At 44.1% G+C, this 26,705-nt stretch overlaps 1 protein-coding gene across 7 annotated transcripts in view; it reads right to left on the reverse strand.

Moving 5' to 3' along the window:
* TAOK3 (TAO kinase 3) overlaps nucleotides 1-26,705 on the reverse strand; it is a 139,767-nt gene that overhangs the window by 33,079 nt on the left and 79,983 nt on the right. For 6 of the 7 annotated variants that reach the window (XM_043497797.1, XM_038373986.2, XM_038373988.2 and 3 more), the window contains 5 exons: nucleotides 21,981-22,094; nucleotides 20,823-20,914; nucleotides 15,814-15,907; nucleotides 14,000-14,081; nucleotides 3,264-3,431 (listed from right to left, as the gene is read on the reverse strand). In XM_043497797.1, coding sequence (XP_043353732.1) covers nucleotides 3,264-3,431; nucleotides 14,000-14,081; nucleotides 15,814-15,907; nucleotides 20,823-20,914; nucleotides 21,981-22,094 — 550 coding nt within the window. Of the gene's footprint in view, nucleotides 1-3,263; nucleotides 3,432-13,999; nucleotides 14,082-15,813; nucleotides 15,908-20,822; nucleotides 20,915-21,211; nucleotides 21,361-21,980; nucleotides 22,095-26,705 lie in introns of those variants that run through there. The other variant, XM_043497798.1, reaches the window with a different exon arrangement.

The raw sequence follows: 26,705 nt of genomic DNA on the forward strand, positions 1-26,705 counted from the left end.
ATCTTGCAATATTTTTCCTTCCTATGTGCTTGCACCAGTTGGGTAAATCACATGGGCTATTCTGACCTGTACTGGCTTACAGAGAGAGAAGTTATATTAAGCGATCTAAGTCAAAGGGTTATCACCAGAGGAGGTGCTGCTGGCAGGTAATTCTCTATAAGGGCCTTGGGGCTCCAGAATGCCCTCCAATCTCTGGTCCACAATAGCCAAAATTCAGTGCGTACTGCAGGGCCATCTTGGTCTGGCCTTTGAAGAGAGCTGGGGCGAGGGACTTTACTAGCCAATGACTAGGCTGTTATCTGTAGTAAGAGCTGCTGTTTGGTAGAAGGGCTTGCTGACTGAAATTTGTATTTAGTTTTGTAATGTTAAGTAATTGGCAGAGCTCTCAGTTTGTGTATGGGTGCTTTTGATTATACTAAACCAAATTAAACAGCCCATTGACAGTGATACACACGTACAAGAAAGAACAATTGTACACCAAACTACACACGTGTAGCTAAGCTGCAGAAGAAACCGCGTATTATACTGCAACATTGAGAAACAGTCCATGAGTATGAAATTAAAGAATGCATATGCACAAGGGACAGTGTTGAGACTGCACATACACTTGAACTTCTCACTTCCTGGCCTGAGTGCCTAAACATGCCACTGTAACTTTCTCCTGATAGGTTTGATAGAGTTCCTTTAGAAAAAGTTTCAAAGCTCCAAGATGTGGAAACTCATTGGATATATACCCAGCAATGTTCACAATGGGACACATCTCCTGCACTCCCTAGGAAGTCTACTGGAGGGAACCCTTCCCTCCCTCCCCATCCAGGGTGGGCTTTTGGAGCTAGGCAGCTTTTGCGAACAAGATGAGCAGTGACTGGGGCCAGAGCTTCATTCATTGTGCACCCTCGCTAACTTCTATCCTGTACTGCTAAGTTAGTCATGCATATGTGTGCAACATGGCCTCCCTTAGCGACACACTGACAAGCTTAGTGAGAAAACCCAGTGCAACATGTGCTGTGGATTGTAACTCAGTGATATCAAAACGAAATTCTATTGGAATACTCCAAGGCACTTCTTGGTGATGGCTATTATCTTGATACTTTTCAGCACTCTGACCCCAGCGCTAGAGCTATTAAACATTAAAATGGGGAAAGTATTCCCCCTCCCCCCTACTTGCTGTCCTTGAAATGATTTTGTTCAGACTTTCCCCGGGGGGAGAAGAGGAGGAGGAGGAGAACACTCCTGGGCAGAGACAGAGCCTGGGAATTTCAGTCTGAAAGTGTTGGAAAATTCAGAGTGACTGACAGCAGGGGGTTAAAATGGAAATTCCTGCACAGCTCTACCTCCCACTGTATAGTTACCAATCTCCTTCAAAGCAGACAGCCATGGCTCCTCCAACTGGAAGTACAGGCAGGTGTTTCTTCAAAAGTGCTATCAGTGCCACTCTGTATCTCAGCATGGACCCCCTTCCTTCGAGCCCAAGACTCTTCCTCCTCCCAAAATAGCACAACTGATCTACATAGGCCCAACAAACTAGCCCCAGCATGCTGAACTTTGGCCTCCCCGCTTCACATCTGCCTGCTACATTGTTGGAAAAAGATGCATACAGTCAAGGCCACATAATACTAATGGGCTCAATGGAAAAAGGTTTTTATGCACCAAACCATTAGTTATTAGTTTATCCAAATGTGCCCATATCAAGGGACATGAAATAATTTTCTTTTAATATCATTAATTGACAAATCACTGGTTTCCTTCTCTAAAGCCAGTTAGTGTCAATTATTGCACACTGATTAATTGGGCTGTTTACAACTGACGGTTTGAACTGAATAAGATTTTAATTTTATGCCTGGCTTTGTGTATCAAACAGTGGTTTTCATTTTTAGCATTAAAGAACTTTTTAGAAAAAGCATCTCTGCTTATCTGATTTCATTTTCAGCTCGTGACAGGCCAATAAATTGATAGAAATGTCTCAGCAATTGAAAAACGTTGCGATGGTGATATTAAACCGGCTTGCCTTTATTTAGAAAATAAGCATCTAGGCCACCAGTCACTGAAGGTAAAGCGCATCATTTTTGAAAGCTCATTCATTTGTACCCTTCATAAGCCCCAGCTGTACATTTCAAGCCACTGAGTGAGACTATGTCTTGGTGGAACTCACTTCCCAGGAAGGGGTGGCTTTCATGTCCCTCAGCTCTCCTCTACTTTCCCAGTTTAATCTCTTCATCCCTAAAAAGAGCTCTCCATGGCAGCAACTCTCTTTTTGTCAGATGATCAAAACCCATTACTGATGCTCTTTAAACCAGCTGGTGAGATCACTATTGAGTGAGGTCAGCTGGTCTCCTCTTCCACCATTAAGTGCCCATATCAAGCTCTTGGCATCCTTTACAGGATTTAAACCCACCCCACTAAAATCCCATTAAACCTGCTGTCCACACAATTATTATTAAATCCAGCTCAATAACAATTATATCATGCCAATAAAATAACCCCATGCCATCCTGATCCCATTCCCTCCACAGGTGAGCTTTGTAGCGTGCCTGAAAGAGCAACACATCTAGATTCTGGCAGTCCCAGGATGTGGGACAGGCACAGTCTAAAGGCAGAGTTTCCTCATGTTAAAGACGACAATGACTTAGATGTATATATTTAATTCCTCACAGCGTTTTCTTGGCATCCATTTATAAAGTGTGCACACAAACAAATTCTGTTAGGACCCCACTTTGGGCTTAAAAATCTTGTGTCCCTGAGATCGGGGGCTTACCTAGCATGTAGCAAGGTAAGAGGCCAAGTTATAAGAGAATGCCTGAACAAACCTGCCCCATAACTGCAGTTTATGGGACTTAGGAAAATTTACTTCCCTCGTTCTAAGTATCTCCGAATCCCTGTTTGGCAAGACAGCTTCACTGCTCCACATTAAAACCTTGCCTATTCCCTCCCTGGCCTGGCTTTTCTCATTCAAAATCCTCCTTAAGAGGTGTTTCTTCTGCGGAGCTCACAAGAAAAAAATTTGTTCCTTTGAAAGAAGTCCAAAACAAAGCTTTCAAGTCACCAGCATGTGCATATACCTAAGCTAATCTGAGTAACTGCCTTCTCTTGGGGCTGTCACCCATATCCGTCCTCACTCCATTTCTGCTGAACCGCAGGGCACACTAACAATTTACAGCCGCACGGTGCGTGCTCCTTGGGGCAACAACCACAACATTCCACTTGCCCTGGAAAGCACCCAGTCAGCTTTTGGATGCTGTCGATGTAATTACGAACAACAGTACCTCCTCCTCCTCCAGAGACTCCGTCAGCGGCCCGTTCCGCGCCTCCTGGAAAAGTATTTTCTTCATTTTCCGGTATTGAAGGTTATCCAGCTCGCGTACAGCATCTTTCGTCCTTTGTATTAGGTCAATTAGGACCCGGGGCGGCCGGTCTCGGCGAACAAAGTCATGCTGGTTTTGAGACGAGAGAAGATATGTGGCCTCAGACACAGCACCATATGTGTTTTACCAGACAACATGAGCCACTGTAATTATTACTTTAAAAGTCACCTGATATGACATTTCTTCCCCCATCCTCAACACCATTAGGTACCAAAGCTCCCAAAATTCATTTAGCGCTAATTAGATGCACTGTACATCAGCCACATCACATAAGTGAGCAGCTAGCCATGCGGCAGCCTGACATACAGCATTCAGATGGTGAAATGTTTCATTCAACGGTTATAAAAATCGGCAGGAGTGCAGGACTCTGCCATGCAAAGGATATGGAGAAATATGATCACTGCTCTACTTGACAAATCAGAGAAACTCAAAGTAGAGGGCTAGTGGGTAGGGCACTAGACTATATGCCAGGAGACCTGGGGTCTATTCCCACTTCTGCCACTGACCTGCTAGGTGACCCTGGGCAAGTCACTTCACCCCTCTCTGCCCATTTCCCCTCCCAGCTTTTGATCTGCTTGCTTGTTTAACTATGTGCCTTTGGGGCAGGTCTTCCTGTGCCTAGCACAACAGCGCCTAAATCTTGGGTGGGGCCACTGTGAGATACCATCATACAAACAGTAACTGATCTGTTCCCACTCTGTGTACGTACACACAGACACACTCACTCTTCTTTCTCGCTCTCTTACACACACACACACACACACACACACACTCTCTCTCTCTCTCTCTCTCTCTCTGTAATCCAAGGAGCAACAATCAAATTTAAACAGCAGTCAACTTGCAGATTATATACAGTTTAAGTAAAGATGATATATAAGGTACATAAATAAGTAGATACTCAAGGAGGAAGGAATTCTTACTCCTGTGACTGGAGACTTCCGCCTATACCTCATGCAAAGATTTATCCTCTAGACCTTTCGATCATAAATAGGAATAACTGGAGGACTAAAGGTTTTACTGCACTCCCAGTAAGTCAGTCCATGGGAATAGGATCAGGTCCTTACACAGATCCCAGTTCAGAAAAGAACTTCAACACATGGCAGAGTTCATCCCTACTTAGGATAGCACTTAAAACGCATCTTTGAATGTGCTCTCTCCCACAGATAGTCAATAGGGACCACTGACAATTTGTGGCTAGCAGCCTTTTGATTGAATGAAACATTCTGGATAGGGTATTCATTTGCCAATATTCTGCACATCCTCCTTACATTAGCCTATGTTGTTGGTAGGCAACACAGTAGGATACATTTTTAAGCGTTCTAAAGAGCAAGTGTATCCGATATATTTCTTCAGGCAAGGACAATGAAGCAAAGGGAAAAGATTCTGTCACCTAAAGATTTGTAACCAGATGGCCTGATGCAGCAAACACTCACTACTGGGATAGTGCAAAGTATTTTGAAGATCCCTATTGACTTCCATGGAACTAGTCACAGTAATAAGCACTACCCTGGGTTCAGGATCTGGCCCATATTTCTTCTATTTGCAATATAAATCAAATCATTACAAGAAATGACGCCAGGCATACATGATACGTGAAGATGAAGCACTCCTCAAGAGAGGAGTCTTGTATCCAGAAGAGCCAGGAGGATCAGATTAACTTGTGTTAATGATCTGTAAACAGATGTATGCCAAAAGTTTATTTTTTAAATAAATTACAGTTATTGTGCATTTGAGTTTTATTAACAAGATGCCCATTCATTTCAGTATCAAAGTGTTTTTTTTTATAACTCAAGTTTTGACAGTCATTTCACAGGGAAGAAAATTGAATAATTCTGTTCCTTTATATGCAGACACTCCAATTTAATTTTTTTTTAAAATAATATGTAAACACTGGCAAATGAATGAAGTCAACTTGCAACTAATTGTGGTGGAGATAAAATTACCGTTTCATCTCACTGTAGAGAATTTTTAAAATAGAAAAAAATGCATTTAAACCATGTTACTGATTCGGGGAAGTGCCACATTAATCCACGCCAAATGCACCCATTCAGCCAAGTACTCAAAACACGTAGTTAATTTTGAACTTGTATGAGTAGTCCGAGTGAAATACATGGACTAATTGCATGCTTGAAGTTAAACTGGTGTTTTAATACCTCATTGAATCCGGGCCTGAGTTTAGATTGCAAGGTACATGCATGAAATAGAAGAGTAAGAAGTCACCTTATCTAAATTATGATTGTGTATCTGTATTATAGTAGTCTCTATAAACCCCAAAAAAAGATCAAGGCCCCACTGAGCCTGGCTCTGCCCTCACACATATTAAAAGAGTCCTTGCCCCAAAGAGTTTACATCTAAATATAGACATGACAGATTAAGGGTGGTAAGGGAAACAGAGGCAAGAGGGGAAAGTGAGTTGCCCAAGGTGATACAGCAAATAAGTGGCAGAGTCAGGAATAGAATCCACATCTCAAGTAACAAATGGTGAAAATCAAGCTAGATTTTAAAATTCCTTCCACTTTTAAAAACAAAAAAAAAAAAAAAAAAAAAATCTAAGGAGGACACATATGGTTATTGTTTTGGTTTTTAAACTACATTTTAAAATTTAACTGTCCCTTTAACAAAGTTCATACCATATACTGAGCTGACATTGCATTCATTCTCAGAAGCATTTAATTCAAATCACTTGGTACACGCCCCATAGAAAAATACCACCACAAACATAACCTACATCCCTTCTTACGTAAAAGAGCCTGGGCTGCCCAGAAAAATGGCTCAAAAGACAGAAGTATTGTATGCTGTAAACTGAGGAACTTTGGGGCTGATGAAGAAGGGAACAAATTTGTGGCGCAAGCAATCAAAGTCTTCCGATAAACCAATTAAAGGACAGAAAATGTGCAATCTATTGAATGACGTCTCAGCTCCAATTGTTTACAGCAGACTCCTGCCCAATGGTAACCGGAAATCATATCCTTCATGAACTTGCACTATTACTAGAGAGCCGACGGATTGCCAAGCCACATGAATGAATCATCAAGAAACTAACAACATAAACCTATTGCTGGTCAAAGGATATCAATGTGCTGCAAGTGGAACCAGAGAAGAAAACACTGGTCTGTGCTGTACAGCACATACTTAGAGCACAGGGAAAAAATACACCGGGCTCTGAAGAGATTAAAAACGGAGCCTGATTTATCAGCATTTCCATGGAAAAACCAAGCCATAGGAGTTAAATATATATAGTATATGGTCAGGTTTACAGCAAAGCCAGAAGAGCGAGCGCAAAGCTGACTATTGCAGTACAGAGTGTATGGTTTCGATTTCTCACTTCGCGAATCAAGAGAGGCTCTGATGCATCTATGAGAACACATTTTACTGAGCTGAAAGAGCAACAAGAGAAGCCATAAAACAAAGGCTGAATGGTAGCCTTAGAACAAAAATCAGCATCAAAAGGCTGCAGGGTAAGCACAGAGCAGCGATTTAACTAACTGTGGAAATGAAGCAAAAAACCACTATGGAGCTAGTGATTCCTCTGCCGAAATATTTAAGGAAAAACTTGGTCCTGTTTACCTGGTGTGGAACAGCAGCATGCCATGCGATTCTCACCAGCAGCCAGGCACTGCAACCAGAGGAATAGCAGGCCACTGATCAATTTTAAAGAAAGGCAATATGTAAAAAAAGCCTGATGGAAAAGGGTTTTCCAGACAATTTTCACACATGGCTACCTTCTCAAGAAATACTGCTCCTTGAATTTCCCGAAGATGTCCCTGGAGTTACACAAGGCTCCTACACTTTTCAGGTAGGCTGTAGCCAGATGACATAAGGAGCTGAATGTCTGATTTAGATTCCACTTCCTCTCTGTAACATCAATAAACTGAGGACACGACCTTCAGTATGTGGTCCCTGGCCTACTTTCATATTATAAACTGTAAACTGCTGCAAAGTAAGTGCAGCAAAGAAACTTTTTTTACTCCCAAAACAAATGGTAATTGATTAGGTTGGGAATGAAAACTGGAGAAAGACCATAAACAAAGGGCAATAATAAATGACAAGGTATCAGGTTTAGGGAAGACCTCTGATCAGTTGCTGTGGGGAATTGGTGCTAAGTTAGTTTTAATTTAATATCTTCATTAATAATACAGAAAAGGGCATAAAAGGCATGTTAACGGTTAAGTCACAAAGCTTACTACATTGGGAGGAGTTGCTAGCACTACTCTGGACAGAGAAATAATAGGGAGATGGAGAGATTAGAAACATGGATAGAAAACCAACGAGATCACTTGAAAAAAATCTAATACTTAAAAAAAAAATACTACATGCGAACAATAATGCTAAAAAAGACCCAGTGTAGCAGTGGACTGGAAATTAGACAAGATTTTGCAATAAGACAGTAGCCGAAAAGGCCAATCAAATTTGGCGCTGTTTACAAAGAAGCATCATCATTACAGAGCAGAGAGGAAATAGCCCTCCATATGGCTCAAGTGTAACCAGACCTGGAACAGTGCTTTCTGCTGTGGGCACATCAATACCAGAAAGATGTGTCAAAATGGAGAGATTTAGAGGAGAACAAAATGATCAGGAGGGCTGGAAGGACTGACTCAGGAGAAAAGAGCTGCATATCTATCATTTGGTTAAGAGAAGAGAAAGCAGAACAATGAGGGAAATTGTAGAACACTACAAACATCTGAAGGGTGCGAACACCACGGGTGGAGAATAAGTGAGCAAGTGCTTCCAGGTGGCATTACTGGGATTAATAGCATGAAATTGGGAAAAGGAAAATTTAGGCTGAAAATCCTCCTTACAGGCTGTGAAACAGTCTCCCTAGGGAAATGGTGGATGACCCATTGCTGGGGCTTAAAACTAGAGACTCTAGAGAATGCACCATACAGAATAATCCTGCTCTGGCTGGGAGATGGACCGGCCGACCTAGAAGATCTTTTCCATCCCTAATTTCTGTGATTAATCAGTAACTATCTGCAAAACTTGATTAAGGACTCAGGCCTCTGATCATGCACAATGCAATGCAGTGGTGGATCTTGGAGAACTGGGAGCTCCACATCTCCCAGAAACTCTGTGCTACTCACTCAAAATCTAAATCCAATTAGTGATATTATCTTTTTAGATCTCCCACTAGGCCCACAGAGAAAGCCTGTAGCACAAACCTTACAAATCTACAGTGCAACGCCATTAAACTGGGTAAGAGGAAACTGCCCATTGCACAAGAGAAAGGTAACATTTTCCTTCATGGGAGAATGAGGGAGAAAGACACTTGGGTTCTATCAGAAGATTAATGATCCCATGGTTTACAGAGAAGTTTGTGTAAAGGCTCCAGGCAGGGCCTTTGTTAAGGAAGGAGATACATACACTAACAATAGATGATAGCCGGTGTATGGTTCCAAAAGAGAATGAGTCATTGGGTTACATACATCAGAGGTGGGGGAAAAGACCTATGCTTTTGGTGAGGAAATCTCAGTGGAGAGGAGTTAAGAAGTGAAAAGTGATACCTAGCGCTACCATCTTGCTAGAACACAAACCTCTTGTGGCAAAGACTGGCAGAGCATTGGACACGGCGGGAACCGAGCTCAAAAGAAACAAGATTAATGTACAGGCAGTTCAGGGAAGTGTGGAAGAGAAGTTTGTGCAAGCTGTACGAGGTAAGGGTCCATAAACAGATCTGGCATCAGTAGAAGGGGAGTGGAACCGCCTCAGAAGAACGTGGATTGAGGTGGTGGAAGAGGTTTGTGGACAACACAGATGGGGAAAGTCCAGGAAAAGAGAGGAATGGTGGTGGCCTGATCAAGTGCAAATAGCAAATCTGAAGTAAGAAAATGGTGCATGAAAGGAAAAAAAAAAAAAAAAAAGATCCATTGAGAGTAAGTGAAAACAAATACAAAGAAGCAAAGCTAGCTACCAAGCAGGCAGTGAAAGCCAAAGAGTGGCCAAGACGATTTATACGCCAACCTTGTAAATGACCCACAGCTAGCTGGCAAAAATATCTATAGCTTTACAAAAATGAGACGCAAACGGAAGGAGGATGGTATTGTAACACTATTAGTAAATGATGACCAGGGGATACTACTAGTAACACCTGAACAAGTGAAGGAGAGGGGGAAAAAATACTTTGAGAAGGTCTTAAATGAGGCAAACCCCTTAAGGGTGGAGTGACCAACATGTGACCCGCATATAGTGCCTAACCCTCACACAACAGTGGGTGAGGGGAGATACGCAGTTCAGGTAATGAAGAATGGTAAGGCATCAAGACTCGATGCGACAGCAGACCCGGTGAAAGTCTTGGATGAGTGAGGCATACAATGGATAAGCAGAGAAGGTAAAAAGTCATATGGTGAGAAGACAATTCCTGAAGGCTGGTGCAAGTCTATCCTGATCCCCATACTTAAGAAGGGAAGTTTCCATGAATGCAAAAACTATTGAGGGATAAAACTAACATTGCATGGGATGAAGATACTGGAACAGACCCTGGGGATGCCAGAATTTGGAGAATGGTGGAACTTCTCCTGGAACAAGAACTGTTCAGCTTTAGGAAAGGACAAGGAACCACAGATGGCACATCTGTAAATTGGCAAAGGACAGAGAAGTAGCTAGAGCACCAACAGGATAGTGTCTGGGCTTTTACAGATCTAGAAAAGGCATACAATAAAGAGGACAGAAGGATGCTCACACTGATGCTGAGGTAATAAGGAGTGTCTGAAGATTTAGTAGCTATGGAGAATGTCCTACACAGATCATCTAAAACGGTGATCCAAATATGTTTTGTAATGACAAGTGCATTTGAAGTGAAAGTGGATTGCACCTGCGGTCAGCTGCAAGTCCACTGCTGTTTATCATATTGAGGGACTATATCAGCATGAAGATCCCAGTGGGAAAAGGGGAAAAGCTGTTCTATGCAGATGACACAGCAACCAGCGCACCCTCAAAAGAAGAGACAGAGGAAACAATAAACCAGTGGTATAACCAGATAAACTGGCATGTTCATGTGGATCACTAGGGGTGCCACAGGGAAACTGGACACAGAGATTAGTGACAGGTTTCAGAGTAGCAGCCGTGTTAGTCTGTATTCGCAAAAAGAAAAGGAGGACTTGTGGCACCTTAGAGACTAACAAATTTATTTGAGCATAAGCTTTCGTGAGCTACACCTCACTTCATCGGATGCATTCGGTGGAAAATACAGAGGGGAGATTTATATACACACACAGAGAACATGAAACAATGGGTTTTATCATACACACTGTAAGGAGAGTGATCACTTAAGATGAGCTATTACCAGCAGGAAGGGGTAAAACCTCTCCAACGCATCATCAAGGATCTACAACCTATCTTGAAGGATGACCCATCACTCTCACAGATCTTGGGAGACAGGCCAGTCCTTGCTTACAGACAGCCCCCCAACCTCAAGCAAATACTCACCAGCAACCACACACCACACAACAGAACCACTAACCCAGGAACCTATCCTTGCAACAAAGCCCGTTGCCAACTCTGTCCACATATCTATTCAGGGGACACCATCATAGGGCCTAATCACAACAGCCACACTATCAGAGGCTCGTTCACCTGCGCATCTACCAATGTGATATATGCCATCATGTGCCAGCAATGCCCCTCTGCCATGTACATTGGTCAAACTGGACAGTCTCTACGTAGAAGAATAAATGGACACAAATCAGACGTCAAGAATTATAACATTCAAAAACCAGTCAGAGAACACATCAATCTTTCCGGTCACTCGATTAAAGACCTGAGAGTGGCTATCCTTCAACAAAAAAACTTCAAAACCAGACTCCAATGAGAGACTGCTGAATTGGAATGAATTAGCAAACTGGATACAATTAACTTAGGCTTGAATAGAGACTGGGAGTGGATGAGTCATTACACAAAGTAAAACTATTTCCCCATGTTATTTCTCCCCTCCCCTCCCCCCCCCCACCCTCCACTGTTCCTCAGACGTTCTTGTTAACTGCTGGAAATGGCCCACCTTGATCATCACCATAAAAGGTTTTCCTCCTCCCCCACCCCCTTCCTGCTGGTAATAGCTCATCTTAAGTAATCACTCTCCTTACAGTGTGTACCATAAAACCCATTGTTTCATGTTCTCTGTATGTGTGTATATAAATCTCCCCACTGTATTTTCCACCGAATGCATCCGATGAAGTGAGCTGTAGCTCACGAAAGCTTATGTTCAAATAAATTTGTTAGTCTCCAAGGTGCCACAAGTACTCCTTTTCTTTTAGAGATTAGTGGAGTGCAATTAAAGAAGACAGACCTGTTCAAGTACCTTGGCAGGTCAGGTGCAGAAGACTGCGAGCTTGAATGCGTTAGATGGTCCAGACTGAGGAGTGCTGGAAGAGTGTGGAACATCTCAGCCATTATGCATGACAGATGTATGCCACTAAGACTAAAGCACAACTTTATAGAAAAATGGTGGGCCTCACACAGCTGTGTGGTGCAGAAGCATGGGTGACACAGACGGCAGGCTCAGTGTCTACAGGTGCTCAAGATGAGAGGTTTTCATGCCATAAGAGGAGTTACATGAAGAGAGAGATTTCAAAAGGGAAGTATTAGGATGGAAGTCAAAGTCCATGATGTGGTTGACAAAAACCAGGAAGGGCAACTTCACTGGTTCAGATACATGCAGGGAATAAATGAAAGAGAACTGCTGAAGATAGCATGGCAGGAAAGGGACTCAGAGGAAAGCCAAGGAAGCAATAGATGGATTGTGTCAAAAAAGATGGTCAGCAGGTGGACTTTGGACAGGCGAAGATGGAGGGTGCTTGCACAATGACTCAAAGCCAGTTGATGGGATAGGGGAAGATGGAAAAGAATACACACACTAATATCCAATTTCTGATTAACGTTCTTTTCCTCTCCACTTCTAAGCCTATACAAGAGGTCACCCTCCCTCCTCCTGTAACGCAGGACCCAACTCTGCTTCCTGCACGTTCCATTGTCACTATACTAGACCAGGAGGCTGATTTGCCGTTTTAAACTAAATCTGGAGTGCAGAAATCCTCTCTCGCCCCTCAAAGCTTTTGAGCACGTACTCTTAAGTCTTGTCTATACAACAAAAATTACCCACTGGATAATTTAACAGTGGGTGCCTGCAGCAGGTGCAACTAAACTAATGCTGGTGATGGTTTGTCCTTTCCTATGCTTACAGTTCAACTACATTCAGTGCTTCTGCAGAAATCACAATTAAATCCTTTATCCGTTTGCTGCTGACAGGCCCTTCCTTCAGCTAGGCAGGCTACTACACGAAACACTGCCTCATGAGACTTGCAACTTCCTTCCAGAACTCGAATGCGTTCTCTGCAAAGCCCACTGGGGTACAAAGGGGCAGGAGTCCTGTGACTGCTCCCAAAGTAGTTCCTCACAACAGCATGAACGCTTTCCCCATGCAGCTTACCCACAAGTCCTCTCCAATAGCTTGAACCTCAGAGTTTCCTGTTACAACAGATGCATTTTAACAGGAGCAGAATGAAGTCTGAAAACAGAACATCAAGTGCCCTAGTTCTCTAGCAATTCAAACAAACAAGGCCACCAGGCTTTTAAATTTCACACTGGCAGGTTGCAATTTTCTGCAGGAACAATGCAGCCAGATATCAAAAATGATTCTCAGAACCAGCTGTTTTGCCTGTAACAGGGTGGATTTCAAATGAACCATTTACATTAAAGGAGGCTTAAATGTGATGCTGTAGAAAGATGCATCAACAATAGTGGCAGCCAAGGTTGTGCATAAAGGATTAAATTCATCTCTGCACAGAGGGCCAGTCCAAGGCCAATACACAACACGCCAGTGCACAAGGGTGCGTTTCATCCAGGTTAACCACAGTTGTCTGAAGTGCCATCTTATTCCACACGACATCTGGCATTCCCAATTAGTATTGCAGACCAGCAAGAGACTGGTGGCAAGAGGTAGGGGACCATGAATTCATTCATTTATTGTCATGGTGAATTTTAAGGCTGTCTTGCAAAATTCTACTGGCCCAAAGTGAGTTTTAATTTTTGTAACGGACAAGTAAAATATCAATTTTCCACTATCATTGAAATGTAAAAGGGTGGACAAATGGGTTCAGTGCCTGGACTGGGAAATGAATCAGAATATCAGGGGTGGAAGGGACCTCAGGAGGTCATCTAGTCCAACCCCCTGCTCAAAGCAGGACCAATCCCCAACTAAATCATCCCAGCCAGGGCTTTGTCAAGCCTGACCTTATAAACCTCTAAGGAAGGAGATTCCACCACCTCCCTAGGTAATGCATTCCAGTGTCACGGTCATGATACTTTTGCAAAGCTGCTATAAAAAGATCTTTGCTTAGTTCACCCATCCTTAATCATGTAAGCTGTGGGGAGGAAAGCTGTTAAATAGAACAGAAGTGGAAATTATATTTCTAAATACAACTACATAGTAATCATAATAAAGGGAGAATTCTCAGGAAAACCAATCCACAGGGTGCAAGTAGTCCTGACCTTGCAGCTCCTATGCCTACCTGGATACAACAGAAAATGGCCTACTCCACTCTGCCAAGTGACATGCTGTTCCACCACCAATACAGGTAACATTACTCCACCTCTGACCTCCTTCCCTCCCTCCCCCGAACTTCTGAAATAGAAAAATGAAAAGTTACCCGCAAAAGATCTGCTGACGATGGCCTTTCCTGAGGTATTTTCTGCAAGCAGTAATCAACAAATCCCCTAAAGGAGTCCGTCCTGTATATAGAGAGAGATTTAAGGGGGGGAAATCAATTCAGGGTCTGGAAGGCTCACTGGTGACTGTCAACATTTATCTGCATCAGTAAGAGAAAAAAAAAATCTGTATTTCTTTGTTCTTAAGTTCTGGGACAGGAGACAAACTGGACTGTTGCCAAGTGTACAGGTTAATTCCCTTGGGTCCTCAATGCAGGGAGAAACGCACAGACACTCGCAATGAGAGGGAAATCACAGTGTACATTTGACAGTAAGATGTTCTGTTCTGGAGTTCAAGCCCTTTAACTCTAGTGAAGGTGAAGTTTGCACTAGCAGATGCACGAGAGATGCGCTTTCCTTTTAGTACCTTGATGGTATAGATCTCCATTTTATCCAATCATTACTGACAATGCACCAGCTGTGGCACTTAAACACGTTTCAGGGCCTTGCTCAACTAGGCCTGGTATCTTGAGGGATTCCGTACCTCCCCATGCCCAGAGAAAGGTAAGTAGTTCCCTCCCTGCCAATGAAACTCAGACATTAACACATTTCAACAGGAGTCATATTTCTGTACAGACTACACTGATTTCCTTATGTTCTTAGTCTGTCTGCATTTTTGGTGCCAATGTGAGGACAAAGGACAACAGAAAAGTCCATCACTAACAGGGATATTAATTCATATGCCATATTCACAGCTGTTGATACTCCACAGCAATCTTCCCCTCAATTTCACTAACAAGACCTTTGGATTCTCTGGTACTGCAGACCAGCAGATAGACAGCTTCACACAGGTTCTAGTGACTTAGGACAATGAATATTACTCCTGCATAATTAAATTTAACTTATTTTATTCTGCCCCTAGATTTTTTTTAATTTTCCATATGCTGTACTTGAAGCACAGTAGTTGCATAATAAACATCGCCAAGACAGAAGCTAGAGGTTTGGATGGGTAGAAGATCACGTTTTTGGCACCCGAAAAGGCGTGCAAGGCAGATTGGGATTATGGGACAAGTACATTAGCTGAATGTTTCCATTCTGAAATAACTGATGTGACAATTTAAATGGTTATCATTAGGTTTCAGAGTTAACACATGCACCGATAACAGGGCAAGTTCATACCCCTCTGTGAGCTATTGTTTCAGGCTGTCTGCAGATTGAGGCAACCACCATTGCCTCAGTTAAACTCCACTTTTGGAGGGTTTCCTTTGCAATCATAAAAGAGCAAGACATTTTTGAAAATCAAAGCTTGGATTCTGGAACACAAGTGCACAAGGTGAGTATTCTGCAGCCACAGAGCCCTGAATATTTGACAAAGCTCCAAAAGTAACTCCCAGAAAAAGCTAATTGAAGCTACCTATCTGCAGCTATCCTTTCTTGCAGTTTTTGCTGCTCAGTTTCATTAACAGTTCCTCCTTCAGCCAAGCACCATTCACACCTGGAAATTCTGTTGACACTGACTTAGGTTGGCTTAATACACACACTAACATTTTACTTCATGCAGTACCGACAGGCGTGTAATTAGTACCTGCACACATCGGACTGCAGGACTGCCAAAGTGACAGCAGGTCAAAGCTAAGCCTACCTACTAGAGAATCTCTGTGCAGCAGCAGACATGGAACTTGACAGCTGACAGTCAATCGCTACACCGGAACAAGCACTTTCCTTGTCAGATATTTAACCATGTGAACGGTGCTGAAGAGGCCAAGGGTTTTCAGGAATACAAAAACCAAAAGAGAATGGAGAGTAGCATTCTTACCATTCATTTGACTGTAAAGTAGGGGAGTCATTCTGGGCTATATGATATAAGGCACTCATTGCATTCATGTTGAAAAGGGGAGGCTTCCGTTCGGCTGGAAAGACAAGAGAGAGGAGCGATAAAGCAGGCGAAGAAAACGGAGAAAGACAAGGAAGTTCAAGCACGCTAAATCAATAGCTCATTAGTGTCGTCATGACACATAAACCAATTATTTTAATCTCCTAGGTTAGTTCAGGACAGCCCTTTAGGGAAACCTGTTGGTTATCTGAATGCTGGATGGGACAGCTCACGAGAAAGCAAGTGCAACCCAGTGGGTTTTACCTGTAAAAAGGGCTCTAGTATCTTTTACCCTAGTGACATCTTCCCAAGTTTGGCCTGCTACAGTAAATACAGGACAAGAAAAAATTGTCTCCACAAGTGAAGCATGATCACCATTGGCTCTGGAAAAGCTGGGACCTGGCACCTAAAAATGCTGGGTGCTCTGACAGACAACATCTGAGGCTAAAGAGGACAAGATACCTTCGATTTTGGTGTCCTTGTAACTGCAACCAACTGGCAGAAGGACAACAATTTTCCGGCCTATCTGCTTCTTTGCTAAACTCCTCCTCAGCTCCCCTTAGCCATAGTTACTCCTGGGAGTGCACTTCTGAAAGGGTACTCAACTACTGTCTGTCTCTGCTCTCCCCAGAGCGAGGCACAACTGCTGATCATAGAAACCGAGGTGGGAGGGCAGTTTTCACCCTGGTCCTAGGTCAGACAGACCATGACTCAATGCAGCCAGATTTTTAAATTCATGTCAGGGCAGAGAAGAGCAGAGCAGCTCCTTGTCCCTGACATGCAATGTGCATACAACTCAACATAGTGCTTTTTTTTTTCTCCCCCAGACAATTGTGCAACTAATTTTGGCTATGCAAGAAATTGGGTCCTCACCATCCTGGGTCAGACAAACACTTGAGAGCCAGGGCCCGGTAGCTGAATAAGAAAATTGGTACTTTCCAAGAGGATTAGCAAAAACAAGAAATACTTTGTAAAAATGCTTTGAGATCCTTGAATGAAAAGCTCCATGGAAGTTCAAATATTAATTCAGCCTCAATGCCCACAGGGCTATTGCAATATCCATTTTACAGTGGGGAAAACAATCACAGAGAGGTTAAATGACTAGTTCAAACCCACAAAGCAGGGCTGGGAAGAGAACCCAGGAGCTCTGATTCTCCATTCCTTAATTCTAAAATACAAACTGCATCAGGGTGAAGCTGGTTTTAGCCACTGAAATGCAAGACTAGTAATTGCCAGCCATCACATGGCATGGGAGATGCTTTCTGTCGGAAACATTTCTCCCCATTCCTGGTCCCCTTTGCCAATCCCCAGGGTCTGCTGCCAGCTGAAGGTTTACCAGAAGTTCCATTTTCAGGGAGCTTTCCCTGACAGCAAAGATAAATTCCGATAGATTGCTACAAACACAGGTTTAAAATGGGTTATTTTTTCCTTTGAAAATGATCTACTGAACAAATACGAAGTTAATTTTCAAACTTTAAGACGTGCACAGCCATTCTACAGATCAGCTACTGCAGCAACATATACTAGTGCTAACTAGTCAAGTATTAGTTTCCATTAATTCCTTTTTGACCTATTCTCATTGAAACACTGACTACCCTGGTGTAGTATTTGGTTTATTAAAGCTTTCTCAAAAGCCAATTCTCAAGATACAGAAGGTCCCAGCGTAACAGGGTACCGTCTGAATGCTTAACAACATTTAACAGATTACGTTACATGTTTTTCTTATAACCCTTACTTATTTATTTGGCCCTGCACTGAGAATTATTGTGGTAACTGTCATTGAATATAGGGGAGAGGACATATATTTTACCTGCTGGTGCAGACACTGAAGAAAACACAAGGGGTCCCTGATGAGGAGACGGGGATCAAGAACAGGAGAAAACAGAACAAAGATGTCATGGCAGAATGGTGGGGGACAGAGGGAGGGAAGGGGAGTTATCTCCGAGGCCCCATTAAGAGCACAAGAGAATTTTTATCTTTGGGGTTTGTTGCTCATGTGCTGTTTCTTGCAACATGCCTCAGGGGTTTTCCTTCTGGCTAGGGCAGCATTTAGGTTTCAAGTGTGATAGGTTATGCTGCCCTGTCTGAAGATTTTCCAGTGCAGTCAGGAAGTTATCCCACAACATCCCACATTTAGCCATGTTGCCTATTAATCAGCGTACACAGCATGCTAGGTCTCCCATCCATACGAAGCAGCCTTTGTATACAGAAGGGTGGGGTGCGCAATTCTCACAGAAATAGGCAGCTATTACAGCATTGCACCAGGTGACCATACTCTGGATGGTGAGGCGAGAAGCTGCTCATTAGTTCGGTGTTGATGTTTGTACGCTGGAGGAAAGGAACTGATGCTTCCCTCAGCCTGCGGGAGTCAGTGACCCCACCACCACTACCAGTGGCTAGTAACCCAGCAAGAGCGACTCAGGGTCTGACAACTATTATAAAGAACACAGGACCTGAGTACTTGCGAGATGCCTTATTGCTTTATATTCCACTGAGCCCATGCAGGCTGACCGCACAGAACTGCTGACCACCCCCCAAGACACCCCAGAGAACACTGAGAGGCAGCATCTTCAAGAGCCCATCGCTGTGGAGCTCCTGTCTCCTACTGCCATACATGAAAGCACACTGGTGGTACCCTCCTTCACATCGAAACTCAAGGCGTGGTTTCCTTTTTTGAGATTTGTTTCTCTGCCTCTCAAAGTTGGTTCCCACTGTGGCATCTTGTCAGGCCTCTTACCCAGGTCCTATGGTTATCCATCAAGTGCTGTGAACATGCTTGTCCCTCTACACAATACAGAAGATATGGGTCCAATCCTCCAGCAGACAATTCAACTATATGGACAGCGCAGGTCAGACACACAATACACGAGGTGAGCAATTTGAGAGTGGGATAAATAATCCCCTCTCAATTGTGTATTTTTAAAAAGGCTTCTGTGGATGAACACTGTAACGATATCAGGGGAAAACCTGGTTTTAAGAAGAGATTTAAATGGAGCGAGCAGTGAAGCTTGCCGTAAGGGGCGGCACCGAAGAAGGCACAATAAAGAACGGAGGAGGACACACAGCATGTGGTTAGATGGTGGCTGGTATTGGGGAACAGGAGTGAGACAGAACGTCGGAAGAAATGAGAGCTATCAAGTATTGCACATTATTTTTAGTTTCCTTTAGTTGAGGCTCCCAGAGGCTGTTGGGCACGGGTGTCTGGAATGTAAAGACAACAATAGCAAGGTGCTTCCCAATACTCTTAAGATGCCGTTCCACAACGGCTCCACATAGGGACAGGTCCCCAGTGTAGTGTCAGCACCACAGTCATCTCCTGGCATCTCCAGGAGTGATTATTCTCTGGGATTACAGCTACACTACAGCTATGAGCAAGCTTCCCAGCCCAGGTGGACAGACTTGCACTTGCGGGGCTTAAGCCAGCACACTAGAAGTAGCGTGGGCCCTGCGGGTCCGGCGGGGACTCAGGATAGCCACCCAAGCTCAGACCCGGGGGTCGGGTGGGCTTGAGAGCCTGAGCCATACTGCTCGACCCACTAGCACAAGTCATGCTGGCTCCCAGCTGCAGTCTAGAAAATCCCTCACTGTTGTAGCTTAACAGGTAGCCTGCACAAGGAATCAGCTGGAGTACTTTGATGGCTAAGGCTGAATTATCAACCATGTGTAGGCTCCACTCATCTGCTTGTTCAAGAATAGGATATTCATGTTCTTTCTTGGGCACAGGGTGAGGTTATTCTTTGTGGTCTAGTGGATGATACTGCCATCGTACCGGGAAATGAGATGGACTGAAACAGCGTAAGAAGTAATGGCTGAGTGAGGAGTTTTCATACAGCAACTCCAATAGTTTGACAGAGTTTAAGGCATCTGTTTTTAAATCTGGGGTTGCAGGAGTTTATCGTCTATATGTACCAATAGGCCCCTTATTTGTAAGTGATTTCAAAAAAGCAGGTTGGAATCTTTACCATTAGCAGTTGGCTCTAGGCCAAATTCAACTCTGAGGACAATTCCCACTCACTTCATTGGAAGTTTCATGTGTGTCTACACCAGCACTGAATTTGTTTCTATATCAGGAACTTCCTATCAAAGGGCTCAATCCCCTGGATTGTACAGTACCTCAGCTCCTATGGAAATCAACAGGAGTTGCGGGCATAGAGCACCTTCTAGCGACATTCAGCAACACATAGGATTGGGTTCAATGGAAGAACCGGACAGCGTAAGGAGCAGTTCTCCTGTGAACCTACTGTGGGCTCATCCATGTGTTTCTGCTGGAAGCAGATAGTGAACTCTGGGAATAGGGGATAATTCATACAGAACTGCAGAACCTCTGACAATTATAACCCACTATCATCCAGGAGGAAGCTCAATTTCCAAACATAGCAGCCAGCTGAGACACCCAAATCTTACATCTGGATGCTTAAACTGGCTCATAGGGATGTAAATGCTCTCTTCCAGTTCCTACAGTAAATGCCAATTTGAGGAACCAAATGTAGGTTTGGGATGGTTTCTTAAGGGGCTCCTGTTTGATAACTGGGCCAGCAGAATCACATTTACAGCCTTTTCTTTTGTTTTCCTCCTGAAGAGCCTTTTATCCAGAGGAATTTCAATATTATATTAGCTATAGCAGCTTCAGTACTTCCTCTTCTACCAGCAATGGAGAATCTGCCCAAATCCAGCTCTGGCTAAACACGTTTAAAAGAGGCCAACCAAATCCTTTTTGTGCTCAGAGTTATTCCCTGACCATCTCAGGCTAGAATAAAACAAGTAGTGGTGACAGATCTACCAGAGAGAATGAAGTGTTTGTAGTCAAGCATTTACCTGCAGGGTTTTCTAAGTGTCAGGAACTTTTTATTTAAGAGGGAGAAGAATCTTTCAGTCTTTTAGGACACCAGAATAAATCACAAATTCAGCATGATGGGTACTTGGCAATGGAGCAAAATAACGTATTTACTCACCTAACTCAATGCATGTGATCCCAAGAGACCAAATGTCTACCTTCCCATCATACTGGCCTTCGTCCATAGCCAAGATCACCTCTGGGGCCATCCTACCAAGCACAGCACAAAATATGCGGGTTATGGGAAAAAAAAAAATCAACAGCACAGACCTTCTTAAAAAGACACCTTCATTGTCTTCAGTAGCGCAGCGGCCCCAGAATGTAAAGAATCAGCATGGAGCTGAGTAAAGCCATGCTGAAATAAAACAACGCTTGCCTGCATTAGCAGCTTCTCCAAGAGGCATTTTTAAGAAAGGAAAGAAAACAAGAGCCCAACCTGGATCGTCTTGCTGTTAGCGCAACATGCTGGCACATGGGAGACCCACACCAATCTCAAAGGCATTGTACCTGGAGTCAGCCAGCAGGGGCTGAAGTGTCGTAAAGGCGTCACTTTCAGTCTCCCCAGAGATGGTGGGTTTTTTCCACTGGCACGCCAGGAGCATTTTCCAGCAGACATGTGCAGCCTGTGAGTGCAGCTATGAAAGGAACAGGGGAATCTGGAACAGAGTGGGGAAATATGGCGGTCCAGAATAAAGGGAAGGGTGAAAAAACAGGGGACCCAGCTTGGGAAAGGTTCAGCCTCTTAACTTGCTACTTCAGGGAGGAAGTAGGCTTCTCACCCCATGTACTTGTGCAGAGGTTGGGTGATCTCTGGCATCAATGCCCTGGAGCATCTGCCATGAAATAAATGGAGCATAAAGCTATGCTGGGCCACTGGGTTGGGAACATTAATCAACTCAAATGAATATCCAACAAGTTGCTTCAAAACAGAGTCCTAAATTATTTACATGCCTATCCCTGCTGCACAGTCAGACTGACAGGGATCTGGCCCCCTGGCACTAGAGTTTGTCCATCACCTAGGACAAAGATTAATTTGTTAAGCTCTTGGCACTATGATAATTGAAACAGTGACAGTGGCCACATCAAACTGGGATGCAAAGGCCACCTTTTCTCATGGGCACTCAGGAGGCAAGAAGAGCTGGGTGGTGGAGGTTTTAAAAAGGCTGCTCAGTTAATGCTACTGGTTGGAGGTTTTTAATGCTGCATATCGTTTGTGAAGCGCCAGAAGTGAGATCACGAGGCCCTAGGAAGACTAATGTGTTCCAGCTCTACTTACCAGTAAGGGGTCCCCACAAAGGAGTTGGCAGGAGAGACTATAGACGCAGACCCAAAATCAGCTAGTTTCACCTGACCCGGTTCCGTTAGGAGAATATTTCCCGCTTTAATATCCCTTGGGAACAAAAGGGGAGAAGTGCGGTTTTGGTTACAATTAAAAATGCAGTGACACTACAGTCCATTAGCCTTTCTGCAGAACAACACGACACAGCACCGGAGATTTAAAAGCCCCAAAGTATGATTATTTACTCAGGTTTATGATGATAGTGCATCAGTGCTGCCAAGAATGAGCTCCATTGTGCTAGGCACTTTACAAACATGGGGAATATAGACAAACTCTGCCCAAGAGAGAGACAGGGTGGGGGAAAGGGTGTCACACACAAGCAGAGTGAACCAGGTCAGGGCAGCAAGTGACATTTGTGCCACGGTTTGTTTTAGTTATGAGGGAATAAGCTAACTGGAGAGAAAAGCCAGGGGAGAGGGGACACTCAAGGGGAGAAGAGGGTAAGAGGGGCAGGTCTGGAGTGAAACTTAAGTAAAGAGACTGGGAGGGAAAGGTGGAGAGGGCTGGAGCATATAGCCAATCAGCACAGGGCACAGAAAGTCAAGTCAAAATGGTCTCTGAATGCCCCAGGTCCCTGCTTTGGCTGCTCCTACTGGCTGGAGAAAGGGACTCCGTAATCATGGCTTTCCTGGGAACAGGGAACTGCCACGCACTAGAAAGGAGAAAAGATTAATGATGACCTTGTGGTTTAGCCGCTGCACTGAGACTTAAGAGATTTGGGTTCAATACTCAGCTCTGCCACCTTGTATGACCTCGGGCATGTCACAGCAGCCATCCCCTGACTCAGTTTCCCCATCTGAATGAGGATTCTACTACTTTCGTATCTCACAGGGGTACAGTGAGGGGAGGATTAATTAGAATTGTAGGGACTCCAATTATGGTTATGACGACCCTGTAAGTGGACAGACACTATGTACAGATATGAAACCATTAATTCTTAAGTGCCAGCAGCAAGAGGGTTAAATTAAAATGAACTTGTGAAACGTTGCTAAAAGGTTAAAGCCATTCATTCCATGACACTTGGCTAAGTGCCTACACAGAGCTACAGATAACATCACCTAAACATGCTTTGCCCCCAAGCTCAGAACCCAGGCAGATCTGTCTGTCTAGTCTTTGCTAAACTGGAAACGTTTCTTCTCCCACTTCCTTCTAATATAAAACTAGGAAGAAAAAACCAACAACAAAAAGATTGTTTTAGGGCATCCAGCTCTCCTTATATGCTGCTAGCTGAAAGACGCAGTCTAGTAATGTACTGTAAAAACTGAGACAGCATTTGGATAATGAGGGGAAAACAGTATACCAGGGATGTTTTCACATGGCAGCAGCTCAGTTATTTGCTTTTTGCAAAAGCAGGTCCCAGTAGAAATGGAAGGCAAGTCCCAGCTGAGTCAGGCTGTTAACACTGTAGAACTATTACATTACCATTAGCTATTAGGCATTACCGTTAGCTATTTTTTCAAAAACCATCACAATACACAATAAACCACTTGAAATCTGCAGTTTTTCCCACTCTGCGGCCCACTACGTATGCCCCCAAACAGCATAAACTTTTCCATCATAATTTGTATTACTGCAGCTCCTAGAGACCTAAACATGTTGACGGTCCCACTGTAGTGGGCATGGTCCAAACACTGACACGAGACAATCCCTACCCAGTGGTTCTGAACCCACGGCCTGTGGGTTGCTTGCGGCACGATCAGCACACAGCTGTGGCCGAGGTGACATCTTCAGGGCCATATAGGTAGTATATATACTGTGTGGATGCGGCCCAGAAAACACAGAGAGCTGAACATACAGCCCACAATGGTAAATAGGTTGAGAACCACTGTTCTAGACAGACCAGATAGACATGTGGGAGAGAAACAGAGGCACACAGAGGTAAAGCGACATGCCCAGGGTCAGAGCAGGTTAGGGAATAGAACTCAGGTCCCCTGACTCCCAGTCCAGAGTTCTATCCACTAGACCAACACTACTTCTCAAACCTAAACCTATAACTATCCCAACAACTTTTCCCTGATTTTTTCGTACCAGTGTCCCAGTTAAGGGAACACACTGAAATGTCAGGGTGCGCTTGTCTGTGCACAGAGTTCATTTCTATAGGCTACACCTACAGAGAAGGCATTTTACAAGCCTGCCCTGTAAAGCATGTGCAAAGACAGAACCCAGAAAAAGTGCAAAATACTCAGGAAGTATTTTGGACACCATTATGTCCAATGCTATCTCCAGTTCACTCTAATCTGTGAAAAATTAACAGAAGCTTGTGTAACAGCCCTGTGTCACCAGCAAAAAGCCTTCACTAAGTAACAATGTACTGCCCATATTATAGTTATTCTTAGCAAAGCTAGGACATTGGATTCACAGGGATAGCAAGTGACAGTACGCATAAAGAACTTTGGGTTTGGACAAATATATTTGCTCCTTGCTAGTTTATGGTTTATCTACTATCTGCAATTTAGAAGAAAAATAGCTTCATCCTATTGCATTCCACACAGTTATGTTGGACATCCTGTTAGAGAACAGAAGAGGATGCACAATTAGGAAACTGCACTTCTTCTGTCTCACCACGGAGTGTCCCCCTTATGCCAAGTCATGCTCAGCTTGTTTGCCTCTCTATGGGGCAGGAAAACAGAAGTTACATGCTGTGTTGGGCCCAGGATACTAGAGAGACAAGGTGGGTGACGCAATATCTTCTATTTGACCAACTTCTCTTGCCAACACAAGCTGGTCCAATAAAAGAAGTGACATAGGCAATCTGGTTTGGTGGTCACCCGGCGATGAGGTGTGTGCGCCACGAAACGCTTTTGTAGAAGAAATTTTGCATAGAGACAGATGAAAGCCAAGCTCAGTGGAGGCCTGCACTTTCCTCCGAGAGAAGCTCCCCTCCAACTGCATTATTACTTATTATTCATATGACTGTAATGCTTAGTAGCCCCAGTAATAGACATGGGCCCCAGTATGCTAGGTGCTGTAAAAAACACAGAACATACACAGTCCTGGCTCCAAAGAGCTTTCCGTATAAGACAAGAGACAACAGGCGGAAACAAACAGGCAAATACAAGGAAATAAGACGACACTAGCCAAGAAACAATAAGACAGGTGGCTCCATCAAGACAATGCTCCTCTCTGTGAGCGAATGAGGCCAACCATATTCCTTTGTCTCCCATAAATTTCAGACACTAGTGCAGAGGTGGCCAACCTGGGGCTCTGGAGCCACATGTGGCTCTTCAGAAGTTAATATGTGGCTCCTTGTATAGGCACCGATTCTGAGGCTGGAGCTACAGATGCCAACTTTCCAATGTGCTGTGGGAGTTTACTGCTCAACCCCTGGCTCTGCCACAGGCCCTGTCCCCACTCCACCCCTCCCCATAGCCTGTCATGCCCTTGCTCCTCCCCCACAGAGACTCCTGCATGCCACGAAACAGCTGATCAGGAGGTGCAGGGGGGGGGCGCTGATTGATGGGGCTGCCGATGGGCAGGAGGCACTGCGAGTGGCAGGGAGGGAAGTGGAGCTGATGTGGGGGCTGCTGAAATATTACTGTGGCTCTTTGGCAATGTACATTGGTAAATTCTGGCTCCTTCTCAGGCTCAGGTTGGCCACCCCTGCACTAGGTTCCAGCAGAGAACCAGAGCGCTCCTCTTGGCTCTCTCTGCCAAGTGCAGGAGCTGAGCATCCTTGAAGAGTGTGCGAAGAGCCGTGGCTGAGAGCATAACAATAGTTCTGCCTCTGCTACTGCAGAACAGAGTCAATAAGTTCCAACAAAGTGGTTTTCATGAGGTAGCCAGAATGCGTTAACGGCACAGAATGTCCGCAGTGCCTCTAAAGGAAACTCCTCACTGTAGCAGCCCCAGGACGTCCTAACGGCCTCTCTGCCAAATATTCATCTGCAACTTGACACTACGCTATCAACATGGGGAGGATTTGAGCCCAATGACTGGTTTCAAACTGCCTCCGGGAATGGAGAATCTTCACCTTTGCTCACTAATTCTGTACTAACCCAGATCACCCTGTTTCATAGCAATACCCCAACCTAGGAGATTAGGAGTTACCAAAACAAGACCAGACACACACATGGGTGAAATCATGTTACGTTTCTGACAAAAGACAGGAGAGTCGGAAATTAAAATGGCCACACGCTGGCAAACTTTACATCATGCAGGACAATTTCCCAAAACAGCCCGAGTCAAGCAGCAGGCCTGGGGGCTTATGCCTGGTGCTTCAGAGGAAGGTGCCTAGTGCACACACTTTGCTTGTGTGATGCTTTATCCTGGACAAGTGAAGTTTCTTCCTGACCTCTGCAGTGGTCAGCTGATTTCCTGAGGCATGAATTTTATCTACACAGATCTCAGCAAGTACAGTGTAACCACTACTATTATTGGTCAGAAAGTTAATCAAGCTCTCTTAAATCTGGCTTATGTTTCACTTTACACACCCGTAAACTGTCAGGTATCTTTCCTGCATTTCCTTTGACATCACTGATTCACCTAACTGCTTCCTCCCTAGGGTGACCAGATGTCCTGTTTTTATAGGGATAGTCCCATTTTGGGGGACTTTTTCTTATATAGGCACCTATTACCCCCCACCCCGACCCGTTTTTTCACAGTTGCTATCTTGTCACCCTATTCCTCCCTCACATGCAGCCCATTTTACCTGGCAAATTCGTT

The sequence above is a fragment of the Dermochelys coriacea genome, chromosome 15 (genome assembly GCF_009764565.3).
Source record: "Dermochelys coriacea isolate rDerCor1 chromosome 15, rDerCor1.pri.v4, whole genome shotgun sequence".
Taxonomy (NCBI): Eukaryota; Metazoa; Chordata; order Testudines; family Dermochelyidae; genus Dermochelys; species Dermochelys coriacea.